Here is a 19832-nt window from a genome sequence, read left to right as displayed (position 1 = left end):
TGTTTCACAGGAACAGGAGGAGGCCCATTTAGCTCCTCGAGCCTGTAACAGGGGAACGGGAGGAGGCTCATTCAGCTCCTCTAGCATGCAACAGAGGAACAGGGAGCGGCCCATTGAGCCCCTCGAGCCAATATCACAAAAACAGGAGTAGGCTGATTTAGCAACTCAAACCTGTTACAGAGGAACAGCAGGAGGCACTTTCAGACACCCAAGCCTGTTACACAAGCAGAGGAGGAGGCCCATTGAGCCACTTAAGCTTGTTACACGGGAATATGAGGTGGCCCTTTCAGCCACTAAATCCTGTTACACAGGAACAGGAGGAGGCCCATTCAGTCCCATGAGCTTGTTACACAAGATCAGAAGGAGGACCATTCAGCCACTGAAGACACAAGAACAGGAAGAGGCCCATTCAGCCCCCTCGAACCTGTTACTCAGGAACAGGAAGTGGCCCATTCAGTCCCCTTGCGCCTGTTCCACAATGAACAGGAGGACGCCCATTCAGCCCCCGCGAACCTGTTACTCAGGAGCAGGAAGAGGACCAGTCAGTCCCCTTGAGCCACTTACACGAGTACAGGAGGAGGCCAATTCAGCCCCTCAAGCCCGTGACGCTGGAAAAGGAGACCCATTCAGTCCCTCGAGCCTTTTGCAAAGGAACAGGAGGAGGGCCATTCAGCCACTCAAGCCTGTTAAACAGGAATAGGAGGAAACCCGTTCAGCCCCGTGATTCTGTTACACAGGAACAGGAGGAGGTCCTTTCAACCCCCTTGAGCCTGTTGCACACCAACTGGAAGGGGACATTCGGTCCCTCAATCCTGTTTTGCAGGAACAGGAGACCCATTCGTTCCCTCAAGGCTGTGACACAGGAACAAGAGAAGGCACATTCAGCCCATCGAGCCTGTTACACTGGAACAAGAGGAGCCCATTCAGTCCCTCACGCCTGTTACACAGGAACAGGAGAAGGCATATTCAGCCACTCAAGCCTGTTACACGAGAAAAGGAAGAGGCCCTTTAGCCACTTAAGCTTGTTACACAGGACTATGACGTGGCCCATTCAGCCACTCAAGCCTGTTATACAGGAACAGGAGGAGGCACATTCAGCCCCATGACCCTGTTACACAAGAACAGCAGGAGGAACATTCAGCCATTGAAGACACTTGCACAAGAACAGGAAGAGGCCCAATCAGTCCCCTTGTGCCTGTTCCACATGAACAGGTGGAGCCCATTCAGCCCTCTCGAGTTGTTACAAAGGAACAGGAAGAGGCCCAGTTTGTCCCCTTGAGACTGTTACACAATAACAGGAGGAGGCCCTTTCAGCCACTCAAGCCTGTGACACAGGAATGGGAGGAGGCACATTCAGCCCCTCGAGCCTTTTACCAAGAACAGGTGGAGGGACATGCAACCCAATAAGCCTGTTACATCGGGACAAGAGCAGATCCATTCAGCCCCCTTAAGCTTGTTACACAGGAACAGGATGAGGACCGTACATCCCCTCGAGCTGGTTACAAAGGAACAGGAGGAGGCCCATTCAGCCTATCGAGCTTGTTACAAAGGAACAAGAGGAGGCCCTTTAAGCCCCTCGAGCCTGTTACACAGGAACAAGAGAAGGCCCATTCAGCCCCCCTCGAGCCTGTTACACAGGAACAGGAGGAGAACCATTCAGCCCCCCTCAAGATTGTTACAAAGGAACAAGAGGAGGCCCATTCAGCCCCTCGAGCCTGTTACACAGGAACAGGAGAAGGCCCATTCAGCCCCTCAAGACTCTTACACAGGAACAGGACGATGTCATGCAGTCCCCTCGAGTCTGTTATATGTGAACATTCGAAGGTCATTCAGCCACATTCTTGGCACACAAAGGGTTAACAGATTTCTAAGTGCCAGGCAAAGAGCTGCTTTCACACCTTGACAGCAAAAACCTCACATTTTGACACAAAGTGACACATCAACACTCTCTAATTAAATGCACAGAGGGAGCAGCACAGGAAGAGGTCATTCAGCACAAGCAGAGCGTGTGGGCAGTTCCTCCCCAGGCGAGCAGTCGGACAGGTCCTGGGTAAGTAACGGAAAGATTGGAATTCACTTCCACGACCAACGCCGTCCTTTGGTGATGTTGTGACTTTATAAAGACAGATTCCAATGATTGATGCCTTTGAAAGATTTCTACTGATTATTGAGATCTGGGTGTGAGGCTCAAGTCTTTAGTACAGAACATCTTTCTAGCTCGAGGGATGAGGGAAGTGCAGAGACATGAGCTTTCGGATGTCCTCAAGTGGTGAAAGGCGCTATAGAAATGCAAGTCCTTCATTGTGATTTCTTTCTTAAGGCCTTGTAACTCTCTGCAGAGCACCTATCATCACCATTCAAGCCTTTTACACAAGAACAGGAGGAGGCCCATTCAGCCCCAGGAGCCTGTTGCACAGGAACAGGATGAAGCCTATTCAACCCTTGAGCCTATTATGCAGCAACAGGAGGAGGCCATTCAGTCCCTCAAGCCTGTAACACAGGAACAGGAGGAGGCCGATTTAGCAACCCAAACCTGTTACAGAGGAACAGCAGGTTGGCACTTTCAGCCTCTCAAGCCTTTTAACCAAGAAAAGAAGAAGGCCCATTCAGGCACTCAAGACCGTTACATGATAACAGGAGCAAGACCATTCAGCCACTCAAGCCTGTTACACAGGAACAGGAGTAGGCCCATTCAGCCCCTCAAGCCTGTTACACAAGATCAGAAGGAGGCACATTCAGCCCCCTTGAGCCAGTTACACAGGGACTGGAGGAATCCCATCCTGTCCCCTTGAGCCTGTTGCACAGGAACAGGAGATCCATTCAGACCTCACAAGCTTGTTACACAGGAATAGGAGGAGGCCCAATCAGCAACTCAAGCATTTTACACAGGAACAGGAGACCCATTCAGTCCCTCGAGCCTGTTGCACAGGAACAGGAGGAGGCCCATTCAGCTACTAAAGCCTCTTATGCAAGAACAGGATGAGGCCCATTCAGTCCCCCTGAGCCTGTTACACAGAAACAGGAGGAGGCCCATTTAGCCCCCTCAAACAGTTACACAGCAACAGGAGGACGTTCATTCAGACCCTCGAGCCTGTTACACAGGAACAGGAGGAGGCCCATTCAGCCCCCTCGAGCCTGTTGCATACCAACTGGAAGAGGACATTCGGTCCCTCAATCCTGTTATACAGGAACAGGAGACCCATTCAGTCCCTCAAGCCTGTGACACAGTAACAGGAGAAGGCACATTCAGCCACTCAAGCCTGTTACATGAGAACAGGAGGAGGCCCATTCAGCCCACCTAAGCTTGTTACACATGAATATGAGTTGGCCCATTCAGCCACTCAAGCCTGTTATACAGGAACAGGATGAGGCCCATTGAGTCCCCTTGCGCCTGATGCTCATGAACAGGAGGAACCCCATTCAGCCCCCTCGAGTTGTTACAAAGGAACAGGAAGAGGCCCAGTTTGTCCCCTTGAGACTGTTACACAATAACAGGAGGAGGCCCTTTCAGCCACTCAAGCCTGTGACACAGGAACGGGAGGAGGCACATTCAGCCCCTCGAGCCTTTTACCAAGAACAGGTGAAGGGACATGCAACCCAATAAGCCTGTTACATCGGGACAAGAGCAGATCCATTCAGCCCCCTTAAGCTTGTTACACAGGAACAGGAGGAGGCCCATACAGTCCCTCGAGCTGGTTACAAAGGAACAGGAGGAGGCCCATTCAGCCCATCGAGCTTGTTACAAAGGAACAAGAGGAGGCCCTTTAAGCCCCTCGAGCTTGTTACAAAGGAACAAGCGGAGGCCCATACAGCCCCTCGAGCTTGTTACAAAGGAACAAGAGAAGGCCCATTCATCCCCTCGAGCCTGTTGCACAGGAAGAGGAGGATGCCCATTCTGCCCCCCTCGAGTCTGTTACACAGGAACAGGACGATGTCATTCAACCCCCTCGACTCTGTTTTAGGTGAACATTCGAAGGTCATTCAGCCACATTCTTGGCACACAAAGGGTTAACAGTTTTCTAAGTGCCCGGCAAAGAGCTGCTTTCACAACTTGACAGCAAAAACCACACATTTTGACTCAAAGTGACACATCAACACTTACTAATTAAATACACAGAGGGAGCAGCACAGGAAGAGGTCATTCAGCCCTAGCAGAGCGTGTGGGCAGTTCCTCCCCAGGCGAGCAGTCGGACAGGTCCTGGGTAAGTAACGGAAAGATTGGAATTCACTTCCACGACCAACGCCGTCCTTTGGTGATGTTGTGACTTTATAAAGACAGATTCCAATGATTGATGCCTTTGAAAGATTTCTACTGATTATTGAGATCTGGGTGTGAGGCTCAAGTCTTTAGTACAGAACATCTTTCTAGCTCGAGGGATGAGGGAAGTGCAGAGACATGAGCTTTCGGATGTCCTCAAGTGGTGAAAGGCGCTATAGAAATGCAAGTCCTTCATTGTGATTTCTTTCTTAAGGCCTTGTAACTCTCTGCAGAGCACCTATCATCACCATTCAAGCCTTTTACACAAGAACAGGAGGAGGCCCATTCAGCCCCAGGAGCCTGTTGCACAGGAACAGGATGAAGCCTATTCAACCCTTGAGCCTATTATGCAGCAACAGGAGGAGGCCATTCAGTCCCTCAAGCCTGTAACACAGGAACAGGAGGAGGCCGATTTAGCAACCCAAACCTGTTACAGAGGAACAGCAGGTTGGCACTTTCAGCCTCTCAAGCCTTTTAACCAAGAAAAGAAGAAGGCCCATTCAGGCACTCAAGACCGTTACATGATAACAGGAGCAAGACCATTCAGCCACTCAAGCCTGTTACACAGGAACAGGAGTAGGCCCATTCAGCCCCTCAAGCCTGTTACACAAGATCAGAAGGAGGCACATTCAGCCCCCTTGAGCCAGTTACACAGGGACTGGAGGAATCCCATCCTGTCCCCTTGAGCCTGTTGCACAGGAACAGGAGATCCATTCAGACCTCACAAGCTTGTTACACAGGAATAGGAGGAGGCCCAATCAGCAACTCAAGCATTTTACACAGGAACAGTAGACCCATTCAGTCCCTCGAGCCTGTTGCACAGGAACAGGAGGAGGCCCATTCAGCTACTAAAGCCTCTTATGCAAGAACAGGATGAGGCCCATTCAGTCCCCCTGAGCCTGTTACACAGAAACAGGAGGAGGCCCATTTAGCCCCCTCAAACAGTTACACAGCAACAGGAGGACGTTCATTCAGACCCTCGAGCCTGTTACACAGGAACAGGAGGAGGCCCATTCAGCCCCCTCGAGCCTGTTGCATACCAACTGGAAGGGGACATTCGGTCCCTCAATCCTGTTATACAGGAACAGGAGACCCATTCAGTCCCTCAAGCCTGTGACACAGTAACAGGAGAAGGCACATTCAGCCACTCAAGCCTGTTACATGAGAACAGGAGGAGGCCCATTCAGCCCACCTAAGCTTGTTACACATGAATATGAGTTGGCCCATTCAGCCACTCAAGCCTGTTATACAGGAACAGGATGAGGCCCATTGAGTCCCCTTGCGCCTGATGCTCATGAACAGGAGGAACCCCATTCAGCCCCCTCGAGTTGTTACAAAGGAACAGGAAGAGGCCCAGTTTGTCCCCTTGAGACTGTTACACAATAACAGGAGGAGGCCCTTTCAGCCACTCAAGCCTGTGACACAGGAACGGGAGGAGGCACATTCAGCCCCTCGAGCCTTTTACCAAGAACAGGTGAAGGGACATGCAACCCAATAAGCCTGTTACATCGGGACAAGAGCAGATCCATTCAGCCCCCTTAAGCTTGTTACACAGGAACAGGAGGAGGCCCATACAGTCCCTCGAGCTGGTTACAAAGGAACAGGAGGAGGCCCATTCAGCCCATCGAGCTTGTTACAAAGGAACAAGAGGAGGCCCTTTAAGCCCCTCGAGCTTGTTACAAAGGAACAAGCGGAGGCCCATACAGCCCCTCGAGCTTGTTACAAAGGAACAAGAGAAGGCCCATTCATCCCCTCGAGCCTGTTGCACAGGAAGAGGAGGATGCCCATTCTGCCCCCCTCGAGTCTGTTACACAGGAACAGGACGATGTCATTCAACCCCCTCGACTCTGTTTTAGGTGAACATTCGAAGGTCATTCAGCCACATTCTTGGCACACAAAGGGTTAACAGTTTTCTAAGTGCCCGGCAAAGAGCTGCTTTCACAACTTGACAGCAAAAACCACACATTTTGACTCAAAGTGACACATCAACACTTACTAATTAAATACACAGAGGGAGCAGCACAGGAAGAGATCATTCAGCCCAAGCAGAGCGTGTGGGCAGTTCCTCCCCAGGCGAGCAGTCGGACAGGTCCTGGGTAAGTAACGGAAAGATTGGAATTCACTTCCACGACCAACACCTTCCTTTGGTGATGTTGTGACTTTATAAAGACAGATTCCAATGATTGATGCCTTTGAAAGATTTCTACTGATTATTGAGATCTGGGTGTGAGGCTCAAGTCTTTTGTACAGAACATCTTTCTATCTCGAGTGATGAGGGAAGGGTGGAGACATGAGCTTTCGGATGTCCTCAAGTGGTGAAAGGCGCTATAGAAATGCAAGTCCTTCATCGTTTTTCTTTCTTAAGGCCTTGTAACTCTCTGCAGAGCAGCTGTCATCACCACTCAAGCCTTTTACACAAGAACAGGAGGAGGCCCATTCAGCCCCAGGAGCCTGTTGCACAGGAACAGGATGAAGCCTATTCAACCCTTGAGCCTATTATGCAGCAACAGGAGGAGGCCATTCAGTCCCTCAAGACTGTAACACAGGAACAGGAGGAGGCTGATTTAGCAACCCAAACCTGTTACAGAGGAACAGCAGGTTGGCACTTTCAGCCTCTCAAGCCTTTTACCCAAGAAAAGGAGAAGGCCCATTCAGCCTCTCAAGGCCGTTACACAGGAACAGAAGGAGGCCCATTCAGCCCCATGAGCCTGTTACACAGGAACAGGAGTAGGCCCATTCAGCCCCTCTAGCCTGTTACACAAGATCAGAAGGAGGCACATTCAGCCCCCTCGAGCCAGTTACACAGGGACTGGAGGAATCCCATCCTGTCCCCTTGAGCCTGTTACACAGGAACAGGAGATCCATTCAGACCTCACAAGCTTGTTACACAGGAATAGGAGGAGGCCCAATCAGCCACTCAAGCATGTGACACAGGAACAGGAGACCCATTCAGTCCCTCGAGCCTGTTGCACAGGAACAGGAGGAGTCCCATATAGCCACTTCAGCTTGTTACACATGAATATGAGGTGGCCCATTCAGCCACGCAAGCCTCTTATACAGGAAAAGGAGGAGGCACATTCAACCCCATGATCCTGTTACACAGGAACAGGAGAACCATTCAGCCAGTGAAGACTCTTGTACAAGAACAGGAAGAGGCCCATTCAGTCCCCTTGCGCCTGATGCACATGAACAGGAGGAACCACATTCAGCCCCCTCGAGTTGTTACAAAGGAACAGGAGGAGGCCCATTTAGTCACCCTTGAGACTGTTACACAGTAACAGGATGAGGCCCTTTAAGCCACTCAAGCCTGTGACACAGGAACAGGAGGAGGCCCATTCAGCCCCTCTAACCACTAAAACAAAAACAGAATTACCTGGAAAAACTCAGCAGGTCTGGCAGCATCGGTGGAGAAGAAATCAGTTAACGTTTCGAGTCTTCACGACCCTACGGCAGAACTGAAGCATAGTTAGGAGAAAGGTGAAATATAAGCTGGTTTAAGGTGGGGGGGGCGGGGGGAGAGAGAAGTTGAGGATGTGGTGATTGTGGAGATAAGCAAGCAGTGATAGGAGCAGATAATCAAAAGATGCCACAGACAAAAGGATCAAAGAGGTGTTGAAGGTGGTGATATTTGTCTAAGAAAAGTGCTAATTAAGAATGGAAGACAGGACACTCAAGGTACAGCTCTAGTGGGGGTGGGGTAGAAAGACTAAAGGTTTTAGTTTTAGATTTAAAAATAATGGAAATAGGTGTGAAAAGAAGAATCTGTATAAATTATTGAAAAAAAAGGGAGGGGGGAGAAACGGGGTGGGGATGGGGGGAGGGGGAGTTTAAGGTCTAAAGTTGTTGAAGTCAATATTCAGTCCGGAAGGCTGTAAAGTGCCTAGTCGGAAGATGAGGTGCTTTTCCTCCAGTTTGCGTTGGGCTTCACTGGAACACAGGAATATGAGGAGGTACATTCAGCTATTCGAGCCTGATACTGAGGAACAGGGGAAGACCTATTCAGCCCGATGAACCTGTTATGCAGGACCAGGAGGAGGCCATTCAGCCCCTCGAACTTGTATCACAGGAACAGGAGGAGGCCCATTTAGCTCCTCGAGCCTGTAACACAGGAACGGGAGGAGGCTCATTCAGCTCCTCTAGCATGTAACAGAGGAACAGGGAGCGGCCCATTGAGCCCCTCAAGCCAATATCACAAAAACAGGAGTAGGCTGATTTAGCAACTCAAACCTGTTACAGAGGAACAGCAGGAGGCACTTTCAGACACTCAAGCCTCATACATGAGTAGAGGAGGAGGCCCATTGAGCCACTTAAGCTTGTTACACGGGAATATGAGGTGGCCCTTTCAGCCACTAAAGCCTGTAACACAGGAACAGGAGGAGGCCCATTCAGCTCCATGAGCCTGTTACACAAGAACAGCAGCAGGACCATTCAGTCACTGAAGACACAAGAACAGGAAGAGGTTCACTCAGCCCCCTCGAACCTGTTACTCAGGAACAGGAAGTGGCCCATTCAGTCCCCTTGCGCCTGTTCCACAATGAACAGGAGGACGCCCATTCAGCCACCTCGAACCTGTTACTCAGGAGCAGGAAGAGGACCCGTCAGTCCTCTTGAACCTGTTACACGAGAACAGGAGGAGGCCCATTCAGCCCCTCAAGCCTGTGACACAGGAACAGGAGACCCATTCAGTCCCTCGAGCCTTTTGCACAGGAACAGGAGGAGTGCCATTCAGCCACTCAAGCCTCTTATACTAGAACAGAAGGAGGCCGATTCAGCCCCTCGAGCCTTTAACACAGGAACATGAGAAGGCCCATTCAGCCCCTCAAGACTGTTAAACAGGAATAGGAGGAAACCCGTTCAGCCCCGTGATTCTGTTACACAGGAACAGGAGGAGGTTCTTTCAGCCCCCTCGAGCCTGTTGCACACCAACTGGAAGGGGACATTCGGTCCCTCAATCCTGTTTTAAAGGAACAGGAGACCCATTCAGTCCCTCAAGCCTGTGACACAGGGACAAGAGAGGCACATTCAGCCCCTTCGAGCCTGTTACACAGGAACAGGAGGAGCCCATTCAGTACCTCAAACCTCTTACACAGGAACAGGAGAAGGCATATTCAGCCACTCAAGCCTGTTACATGAGAACAGGAAGAGGCCCTTTAGCCACTTAAGCTTGTTACACAGGACTATGACGTGGCCCATTCAGCTACTCAAGCCTGTTATAAAGGAACAGGAGGAGGCACATTCAGCCCCATTAGTCTGTTACACTGGAACAAGAGAACCATTCAGCACCTTGAGCCTGTTACACAAGAACAGAGGAGGAATATTCAGCCATTGAAGACTCTTACACAATAACAGGAAGAGGCCCATTCAGTCCCGTTGCGCCTGTTCCACATGAACAGGAGGAGCCCATTCAGCCCTCTCGAGTTGTTAAAAAGGAAAAGGAAGAGGCCCAGTTAGTCCAGTTGAGACTGTTACACAATAACAGGAGGAGGCCCTTTCAGCCACTCAAGCCTGTGACACAGTAACAGGAGGAGGCACATTCAACCCCTCGAGCCTTTTACCAAGAACAGGTGGAGGGACATGCAACCCAATAAGCTTCTTACATCGGGACAAGAGCAGATCCATTCAGCCCCCTTAAGCTTGTTACATAGGAACAGGAGGAGGCCCATTCAGCACCTCGAGCTTGTTACAAAGGAACAAGAGAAGGCCCATTTAGCCCCTCGAGCTTGTTACAATGGAACAAGAGGAGGCCCATTCAGCCCCTTGAGCCTGTTACACAGTAAGAGGAGGAGGCCCATTCAGCCCCCCTCGAGCCTGTTACGCAGGAACAGGACAATGTCATGCAGCCCCCTCGAGTCTGTTTTAGGTGAACATTCGAAGGTCATTCAGCCACATTCTTGGCACACAAAGGGTTAACAGTTTTCTAAGTGCCCGGCAAAGAGCTGCTTTCACACCTTGACAGCAAAAACCTCACATTTTGACTCAAAGTGACACATCAACACTCTCTAATTAAATGCACAGAGGGAGCAGCACAGGAAGAGGTCATTCAGCCCAAGCAGAGCGTGTGGGCAGTTCCTCCACAGGCGAGCAGTCGGACAGGTCCTGGGTAAGTAACGGAAAGATTGGAATTCACTTCCACGACCAACACCTTCCTTTGGTGATGTTGTGACTTTATAAAGACAGATTCCAATGATTGATGCCTTTGAAAGATTTCTACTGATTATTGAGATCTGGGTGTGAGGCTCAAGTCTTTTGTACAGAACATCTTTCTAGCTCGAGGGATGAGGGAAGTGTAGAGACATGAGTTTTCAGATGTCCTCAAGTGGTGAAAGGCGCTATAGAAATGCAAGTCCTTCATTGTTTTTTCTTTCTTAAGGCCTTGTAACTCTCTGCAGAGCACCTATCATCACCATTCAAGCCTTTTACACAAGAACAGGAGGAGGCCCATTCAGCCCCAGGAGCCTGTTGCACAGGAACAGGATGAAGCCTATTCAACACCATGAGCCTATTATGCAGCAACAGGAGGAGGCCATTCAGTCCCTCAAGCCTGTAACACAGGAACAGGAGGAGGCCGCTTTAGCAACCCAAACCTGTTACAGAGGAACAGCAGGAGGCACTTTCTGCCTCTCAAGCCTTTTACCCAAGAAAAGGAGAAGGCCCATTCAGCCACTCAAGGCCGTTACATGAGAACAGGAGCAAGGCCATTCAGCCACTCAAGCCTGTTACACAGGAACAGGAGTAGGCCCATTCAGCCCCTCAAGCCCGTTACACAAGATCAGAAGGAGGCACATTCAGCCCCCTCAAGCCAGTTACACAGGGACTGGAGCCATCCCATCATGTCCCCTTGAGCCGTTTACACAGGAACAGGAGATCCATTCAGACCTCACAAGCTTGTTACACAGGAATAGGAGGAGGCCCAGTCAGCAACTCAAGCATTTTACACAGGAACAGGAGGAGGCCCATTCAGCCCCTCGTGCCTCTTACACAGGAACAGGAGAAGGCTCATTCAGCTCCTCTAGCCTGTAACAGTGGAACAGGACGAGGCCCATTCAGCCCCTCGAGCCAATATCACAGCAACAGGAGTCGGCCAATTTAGCAACTCCAACCTGTTACAGAGGAACAGCAGGAGGCACTTTCAGACACTCAAGCCTGTTACACAAGAACAGGAGGAGGCCCATTCAGCCACTTAAGCTTGTTACACGGGAATATGAGGTGGCCCTTTCAGCCACTAAAGCCTGTAACACAGGAACAGTAGGAGGCCCATTCAGCCCCTCGAGCTTATTACACAAGAACAGCAGGAGGACAATTCAGCCCCTCGAGCCTATTACACAAGAACAGGAAGAGGCCCATTCAGCCCCCTTGAACCTGTTACTCAGGAAAAGGAAGAGGCCCATACAGTCCCCTTGCGCCTGTTCCACAATGAATAGGAGGACGCCCACTCATCCCCCTCGTACCTGTTACTCAGGAACAGGAAGAGGCCCAGTCAGTCCCCTTGAGCCTCTTACACGAGAACAGGAGGAGGTCCATTCAGCCCCTCAAGCCTGTGACACAGGAACAGAAGACCCATTCAGTCCCTCGAGCCTTTTGCACAGGAACAGAAGGAGGCCCATTCAGCCCCTCGAGCTTGTTACACAGGACTATGATGTGGCCCATTCAGCCACTCAAGCCTGTTATACAGGAACAGGAGGCGGCACATTCAGTCCCATGAGCCTGTTACACAGGAATAGGAGAACCGTTCAGCACCTCGAGCCTGTTACACAAGAACAGAAGGAGGACTATTCAGCCATTGAAGACTCTTACACAGGAACAGGAAGTAGCCCATTTTGTCCCCTTGCACCTGTTCCACATGAACAGGAGGAGGCCCATTCAGCCCCCTCGAGCCTGTTAAAAAGGAACAGGAAGAGGCCCAGTTAGTCCATTTGAGCCTGTTACACAGGACCAGGAGGAGGCCCTTTCAGCCACTCAAGCCTGTGACACAGGAACAGGAGGAGGCACATTCAGCCACTCGAACCACTTACACAGGAACAGGAGGAGGTACATTCAGCCCCATGAGCCTGTTACACAGGAAGAGGAGAACCATTCAGCATCTCGAGCCCGTTACACAAGAACAGCAGGAGGACCATTCTGCCACTGAAGACTCTTGCACATGAACAGGAAGAGGCCCATTCAGTCCCCTTGCGCCTGTTACACAATAACAGGAGGAGACCCTTTCAGCCACTCAAGCCTTTGACACAGGAACAGGAGGAGGCACATGCAAGCCAATAAGCCTGTTATAAAGGGACAGAAGCAGATCCATTCAGCCCCCCTCAACCTTGTTACACAGGAACAGGAGGAGGCCCATTCAGCCCCCCTCGAGCCTGTTACACTGGAACAGGATGGGCCATTCAGCCCCTCAAGACTCTTACACAGGAACAGGACGATGTCATTCAACCCCCTCGAGTCTGTTTTATGTGAAAATTCGAAGGTCATTCAGCCACATTCTTGGCACGCAAAGGGTTAACAGTTTTCTAACAGTGCCAGGCAAAGAGCTGCTTTCACACCTTGACAGCAAACACCTCACATTTTGACTCAAAGTGACACATCAACCCTTTCTAATTAAATACACAGAGGGAGCAGCACAGGAAGAGGTCATTCAGCCCAAGCAGAGCTTGTGGGCAGTTCCTCCCCAGGCGAGCAGTCGGACAGGTCCTGGGTAAGTAACGGAAAAATTGGAATTCACTTCCACGACCAACACCGTCCTTTGTTGATGTTATGACTTTATAAAGACAGATTCCGATGATTGATGCCTTTGAAAGATTTCTACTGATTATTGAGATCTGGGTGTGAGGCTCAAGTCTGTTGTACAGAACATCTTCCTAGCTCAAAGGGTGAGGGAAGTGCAGAGACATGAGCTTTGGGGTGTCCTGAGGTGGTGAAAGGTGCTATAGAAATGCAAGTCCTTCATTGTTTTTCTTTTTAAAGCCTTGTAACTCTCTGCGGAGCACCTATCATCCCACAGAGAATCAAATTAGTCTGTGAAGACATTGTCTAAGAGCAGTTCTGATCTCTCGAGAGCTGTCGGACAACAGGTGAGATCTCATTAACTCCTTTCTCTTTCAGAGCTTCAGAGAGAGAAGCTGATGAAATATCTGGGAGTGGACAATAAGCGGGAAATCTTACTTCCTCCTCTCACTTCTCCAAGGTAATATCATCGTCAGCTTGGACAGATTTATGATTGATAGTCTTTGTGAAAGATCATTCTCACTGAGCTCTGATTGGGAACCGTTTCAGCAGTGAGCCAGTGTACAAACTCACACCAAGTCCCATTCACCCATCACCCCTGTGCTAACAGGCATACAATTACTCCCTGTCTGACAGCAGAATTGGAGGAAAGCAGAGGTCTCGAAGGATTTCAGGGCTGGAGGAGGTGACAGGGATAGGGAGTGGAGAGGGAGGATGGACGGATAAGATATCGATGATGAGAATTTGAAATTTGAGGACTGGGAGCCAGTGTAGGTCAGCAGGTGACAGGGGAGCGATCGGCTGAATAGAGAAGCAGGGATAAAAACTCACGGATGAAGTCTATCCCGATGCTAGGACTCGGATGACAATGCCCTGAAATGTGTGTCTTTTGCTGATTTTAGTCAGAATTGCCCATGAAGACAACACAGCAGCTCCTAGAATAGACAGGCTGTTCAGCGTCACATTTCCTGTCCATTCTCACCATGCTCGAAACTTCAAAGAGGGTGCAACCTAACTGAAAGACAGAAGGAAGGCAAAGCTGTCCGTGTGTAAAACTGTCAAATATTCTGAGTTATGATGATTGTCTTTTATCTGATGCAGAGTTTAAATTTCACAGAATCTTAGCCCTTTGCAGCTTAGAGAGAGACCATTGACTCACTGCCTGAAAGGGCTGTGGAAGCAGATTCAACAGGAACTTTCAGAAGGGGAATTGGATAATTACTTGCAGGGGGCATTTCGCAGGCCTGTGGAGGAGAGAGGAGAGGTGAGAGTGGGAACAATTGGACAGATCTTTCAAAGGCCCAGCACAGGCACGATGGGCCAAATGGCTTCCGTCTGTTCCGTATCATTCTACAATCCGATAAATTAAGTCCCTTTTCAATAACTCTTCAGATTCCTTCTGCAGGAATGGATCTTTGAGGAGTACAGAGAACAAGAGGTTTCTAATATCATGTTTATATTTATTGACAATTACATAAGTTTATGGAACTGTTGAATATTTGAGTCTCTAAAGTGTGGATTTAACCTGATGGTGCACCCAGATCTTTTGATGGCAACCTTGTCTGGAGGTGTCTTTAATTGCTCACAGTGATCTGTGGGATTGTCACCCTTGGATGTTGTTCCTGATTTCATGTGGGATCTTGTCCTTGATGTAATAGGAGCGGGAATGGATCTGATTTATCCTCGGTTCCGCCTCACTGCTGTGCCCTTGTGTGTAACGACTCCATCGGACCTTGGTTCTGAAAAAGTCCTTGTCACCTCGGCTGGTGCTCATGAACCTTCTGTGGGATCCTGGATGTGAACGTGTCCGAACAGTAACCTTGGCAACTCTGTACCTCGATTTTTATCGTGAACACTCCTTATCTTCTCTTGTAGTTTTAAAAGTGGCCCTCTGGTTTCTGAGAGAGTAGAATGGGTAAGAGTAGCGAAATTGGTCCACACTGGCCCACCAAACATGATCTCTGCCAGTGATGGAATAAGGTGAGGTGATGGTGTAGTGGTGTTGTTACTGGATGAGTAATTCAGAGGCCCAGGGTAATGTTCTGAGAATACGGGTTCAAATCCTGCCATAATGGATAAAATCTGAAATTAGAAGTCTAATTATGACCATGAAACCATTATTGATAGTTGTAAATCCCACCAGTTTCTCTCATGCCCTTTAGGGAAGGAAATCGTCAGGCCCACATATGACTCCAGTTCCCACATCAACGTGGTTGACTTTTATATTAGGACTGGTTAATAATCAGATCCCACATCAATGTGGTTGACTCTTATATTAGGGATAGGTAATAAATCCTGGCCTGGCCAGTGACTCCCACATCCCTTAAAGGAATTTAACAAAATTGCAGTTGTAGGTGTCGATCTCAGATGTAACATTGCAATGTGTGGATCTTGCTTGGTCTGTCTATATTTGAGAATGAGGGATTTCACTGTGTGAATCATTCGTTCAGCTAGGCCGTTAGATCTGGGGTAATGAGGAGAAGAAGTAGTGTCATTGATATTCCAGATTATCTGTAATCATGTCTCTAGGCTCACCAAATAAACTGAAAATAGTGCTAAGAGTGTGCGCAACAGTTGTGCTTGATGTATTGAGCTATTTTTGAATAACGGGATTCCTGGTAAAGCAGTCGATGATAATGATGAAGTCAGTGCCATGGACATGAAAGGGTTCGGATATGATTTTGGACTAAGGATGGGCAGGAACTTCATGTGGAATCAGTGGTTCTTTGTGTTTACTTGGCTCATCCTCTTGACAAGCCTCGTACTTCCCCACAACGAGTTCAAGGTCATTGTTCATACCCGGCCAGGGACTGTATCTCTTGTGAGTCTCCTTGTCTGATTTGTGCCCATGTGTGAGGGATGAAGTTGTTCAAGAATCTAGGATCACAAATGTTCCGGTATGATGCCCTGCCTGCCTTTAAAAATGACTCCCTGGGAGATGCCTTGCTTTTCCCGATAAGGTCAAGTTGAATCAGGCCATTCTTCAATAATGTTTTCACAGTTCCTGTCGTGTAGAGCCTTTCACAATTCCCTCTTGTAGCTGCTGGCACTTGTGTTGTGCTAAATGTACTGGACTGGATCAATTGATGTACTTGCATTCTCCTGCAGGTGTAATGTTCCAGCTCCCTTGAAACTGCCAATATTGTTGCAACTTCCTGTATACTTCAGTGTTATGTCATGAACTGAGATGATGGGGTAGTTTCTGATGTTGACCCGTGTGAGGTCTGACAGATTCTATGGATTGTCACTAGTGTGAGGTCACGGCATGCCGGTAGACCTGCAATTGCTCAGCCTTTAGTCTTCACGATGTAGAGCATCTGTGACACCCCGGAGGATTGATTGCACTTGCACTCCAGGACTATGGATTCTGCACATCGGGTAAGTGAAGTGTTGTACACTGCAAGTTTCACAGCTATAAGTTTCACCATGTCCTTCCATGCCCTTGGATACATGTCTTTTAAAATTTGCTGGGATGGGGTTTAGGTGGGGGTGGGGGGGGAGGGGGGGAATGTTGTCACTTGCCCCTGTGTCAATCTTGGCCAAAAAGGGGAAGTTGCCAACTTTCTTAGGGCAGATAATTAGAATCTTGGCCAATAGTGAGGGTGATGTGACGGCATCTGTTCTCCATGAGATTGATGGCGTGAAAGGTGTGAAATTGTTCAACAATTGCACAATACGTTGAGCACAACTGTTGCACAAACTCTAGGCCGGTGTTTTCTGGCCCAGTCATGGTGGGACCTGCGGTGGGAGATTGGGACAGACATAACTCCATTGGCTTTCAGCCGGACCAAACAATCCTGGCAGTGGGTGGGGCCAGAAAATCCCACCCCTATGGGACATTTTCAGTTTATTTGATGTTCCCAGAGAGATCATTAAGGACAACAATCCACAATTTATTAGCAAGCCATGTCAGGATATGTGTGAGATGTGGAATATCGATCACCGCTCCTTGTCTCATCATGCACATCATTGCCATTTCCTGGTTTGTCAGTCACCACATGTATATGTTCCTGATGGGATACCAGATGGTCATTCTTATTGCTTGAAGATTCCCCGTTGTGTACAGTCTGTTTGGATCAGTGCACGGCTCTTTGTAGCTGCATCAGCTTTTGCTCTAGTGCCCTGCCACTGCCAATGGCCCTTTCTGCCACAAGCCTTGCAGGATTGGTGGAAAGCTGGGCATTTCCTTGGTGCCTGCAGAAGGCCACACCTTCCACACATCTCGCTAGGTTTGGATGTTCTAGTGAGTGCGTCAACAATTGATGATGTACTGAGGACCTGTAAGTTTCGTTGACCTGCGAGGATCACTTCGTATTTATGTCCATCCTTGAGTAGCTCTTCAATGCTATAGGGTTTGGTCTTATCTAGTAGATCTTTCTGGAATTCTTCCATGGGAGTGGATGCAATCACCAAATCAACAACTCTGTCTGCAGACTCTGCTTTTGAAATCACAGTACGTACCCTTTTCTCTGCATCGGCCGATGAAGTGGACTATGGATTCTGTAGGCTGATGAAATGACATAAATTCTAGTTGATGAAAATGGAGTTTAACCTGATTCTGAACCTGTCTTCCAGTGTTGTCCATATCTATTGGGGATCCTTTCGCTCTTCTGCTGTTAATCCTGACGTGTTCAGCCTTTGTAGACCATCATTCCCAATCGCAACGTGAATTTTTATGGTTTGCTCGTCTGGTTCAGTCACACCTGAATCAAGAAACCAGAGCTCTGTACGCTGTTTAAACATTCTGAATTCAGATAGTCGGTCAGCTACCTCTCAATTCAAACTGGGGAATTTAGTGGACATTTTGACAATATTCCTTCTCCTACAGTTCCTGGGATGAGTGTCGCTTTAGCCCCTTTCTTGTGCTTTTCCGAAGCTCCACCCACGAAGACGGGTTGTGGCGGGAATGCACCAAGGAGTAATGGAGTCTTTGTTTTTTATTCAATTTGCTGTTCAGCAATCCCGAAGCTGCCCCTTATAATCGCTAACTTCTCTGGCCCGATTTTTATAATGGTTTTTGTGTTTTTGACTCTCCGTCACTCACTATCGATCCGGCCCACACCCTGGTCACTCGCCTTCCCTGACTGAGATAACCCGCTGCTGGTCCTCGCGATACGCGCTGTCCCACTCACTGACCTACAGGCCGTGTACTGCAATCTCACTACAAGGGATCCGTCTGCTCCCCAGCTCTTTACTTGAGCTCTTTCCCGTCACTGTGTCTTCAAAGGTTTCCTGAGCTCTCAGTAAACTGCGATTTCAACCTTTTCTGATGCTGTGTCTCTGCTGTGGTCTGACCAAAGCGTCGAGGGTCGTCTCATGCCATGTAGCTCGATCTAAGGCTGTTCACCACGTCATACCTGTACTGCATCTTGCCGCCAGAATGTTTGGCCACTGCTGATCACCATGTTGTGTTTTTATAATGATATAAATGCACCAGCCACTGATACGGAATTGGGTAAACACATTGTTGGTTCATTTATTTAGAATAGGGACATGAGAACAGCTATACAAGGATAGAAAGCTGGAAGATACCTGCATCCAAACTGTGTGAGCTACGTTCTTCTCACAGGCCAAAGTGAAACTTCGACTGGATCATGTTATCATCCCAGCTGATGTTACCACTGGACAAGTCAGATCCCAGGGTGCAACTCAGCCTGATAGGTCCTAACTTTTAATTTTTTACTGAGAAATGTGGAGTGCGGCTACTGAACAGAATCACAGGAGTCATCTGATGAACGTCTAACAGAAGAATCAAACATTTAATAAACAAGAATAGGCAAACTATATTACATTACTCCTTCACCCAGACATATACCTTTACAGATACATACAGATTCATAAAGATAACACAAGTTACAATAGCTATCTTATACTCTCATGTTCACACTAAGTACACAGTCCATGCAAACCAATAGACGACCTGTGGTTAGGGACACCACACTCTTAAACCAAGTGACAGAGCCCACTTGAAACAAATGCTATGGTTCCCTCCTCAACAGTCCCCAGGCGCTTGTTACACTGTGAGCCAACCAGTCTCACTGAACTGCGTCTTTTGTATGAGGGTTTCTAATCTCCACTCTCCAAGTAATCGCTTTGGAATCTTCTCCAACATGACATTTTCACTCAGACACCTGCCACAAGGGTCTACTTCCACGATTTCAAACTCTCCTTCCCATGTTCCTGCCCCCTGGGTCACCACATGATTTCAGCCTTCCTTCCACACGCTGTCTCTCCAATGCTCAGCCCTGCCAATGGAACACCATGGCTTCACATGGACATAGTAATGATCACTAACCTTTGGCTGTCTCCTAGGATCTTCTGGCTTCTTGCAAGCCTATTTTGCTTCAGGCTTGTGTCCTGCTGCTTTCTCCCTTTAAGCTTGAAGCATTCTTCTGCTCCTCATTCTTAACAGGGCCTTTTCCAGATTTAACTAGAAGGTCTTCTTGGGCCCTTTCTCCTGTTTCACTCGATGGTTTTGCTTTCTTCTTTACTTTGGGACTTACTATCTGTCCCGCTCCTATTCTGCTTCCCCTGGCAACTCCTTTCAACAGAACTGAAAGTACTTTTAAATTTTTCTCTGTCTCTGTGGGTCCCTCCCTCTGGACCCCTGTTGCTAGGTAACAGCACAGTTTCTTACACCTTGTGTTTGTTTTGACTTCCCTTCAACAGTCATAAAACCTCAATGGAATGCTGGCTTCTTTTAAATTCAATTTCCCCCTTTTCTAAACACACAAATAAAGAAATACGAACTTAACTTGAACTTAAAGATATACCTTATGCCTAACACACACAAATATACATATGACTTACTTATGCCGACTCCAAATCCTATAAATCACATGACACACATCCCCTCTAG

General features: G+C 48.6%; 1 protein-coding gene across 2 annotated transcripts in view; it reads left to right on the top strand.

Moving 5' to 3' along the window:
• The window catches only part of LOC144672026 (sialic acid-binding Ig-like lectin 13), a 51241-nt gene that overhangs the window by 30376 nt on the left and 1033 nt on the right, over positions 1 to 19832 (top strand). For both annotated transcript variants that reach the window (XM_078533966.1, XM_078533964.1), the window contains 3 exons: positions 10274 to 10358; positions 12860 to 12944; positions 13352 to 13433. In XM_078533966.1, the coding sequence (XP_078390092.1) occupies positions 10274 to 10358; positions 12860 to 12944; positions 13352 to 13433 (252 nt within the window). The remainder of the gene's footprint in view (positions 1 to 10273; positions 10359 to 12859; positions 12945 to 13351; positions 13434 to 19832) is intronic.

This window comes from Cetorhinus maximus, chromosome 35 (genome assembly GCF_964194155.1).
Source record: "Cetorhinus maximus chromosome 35, sCetMax3.hap1.1, whole genome shotgun sequence".
Classification (NCBI taxonomy): domain Eukaryota; kingdom Metazoa; phylum Chordata; class Chondrichthyes; order Lamniformes; family Cetorhinidae; genus Cetorhinus; species Cetorhinus maximus.
This window is presented reverse-complemented; position numbering and strand designations above follow the sequence as displayed.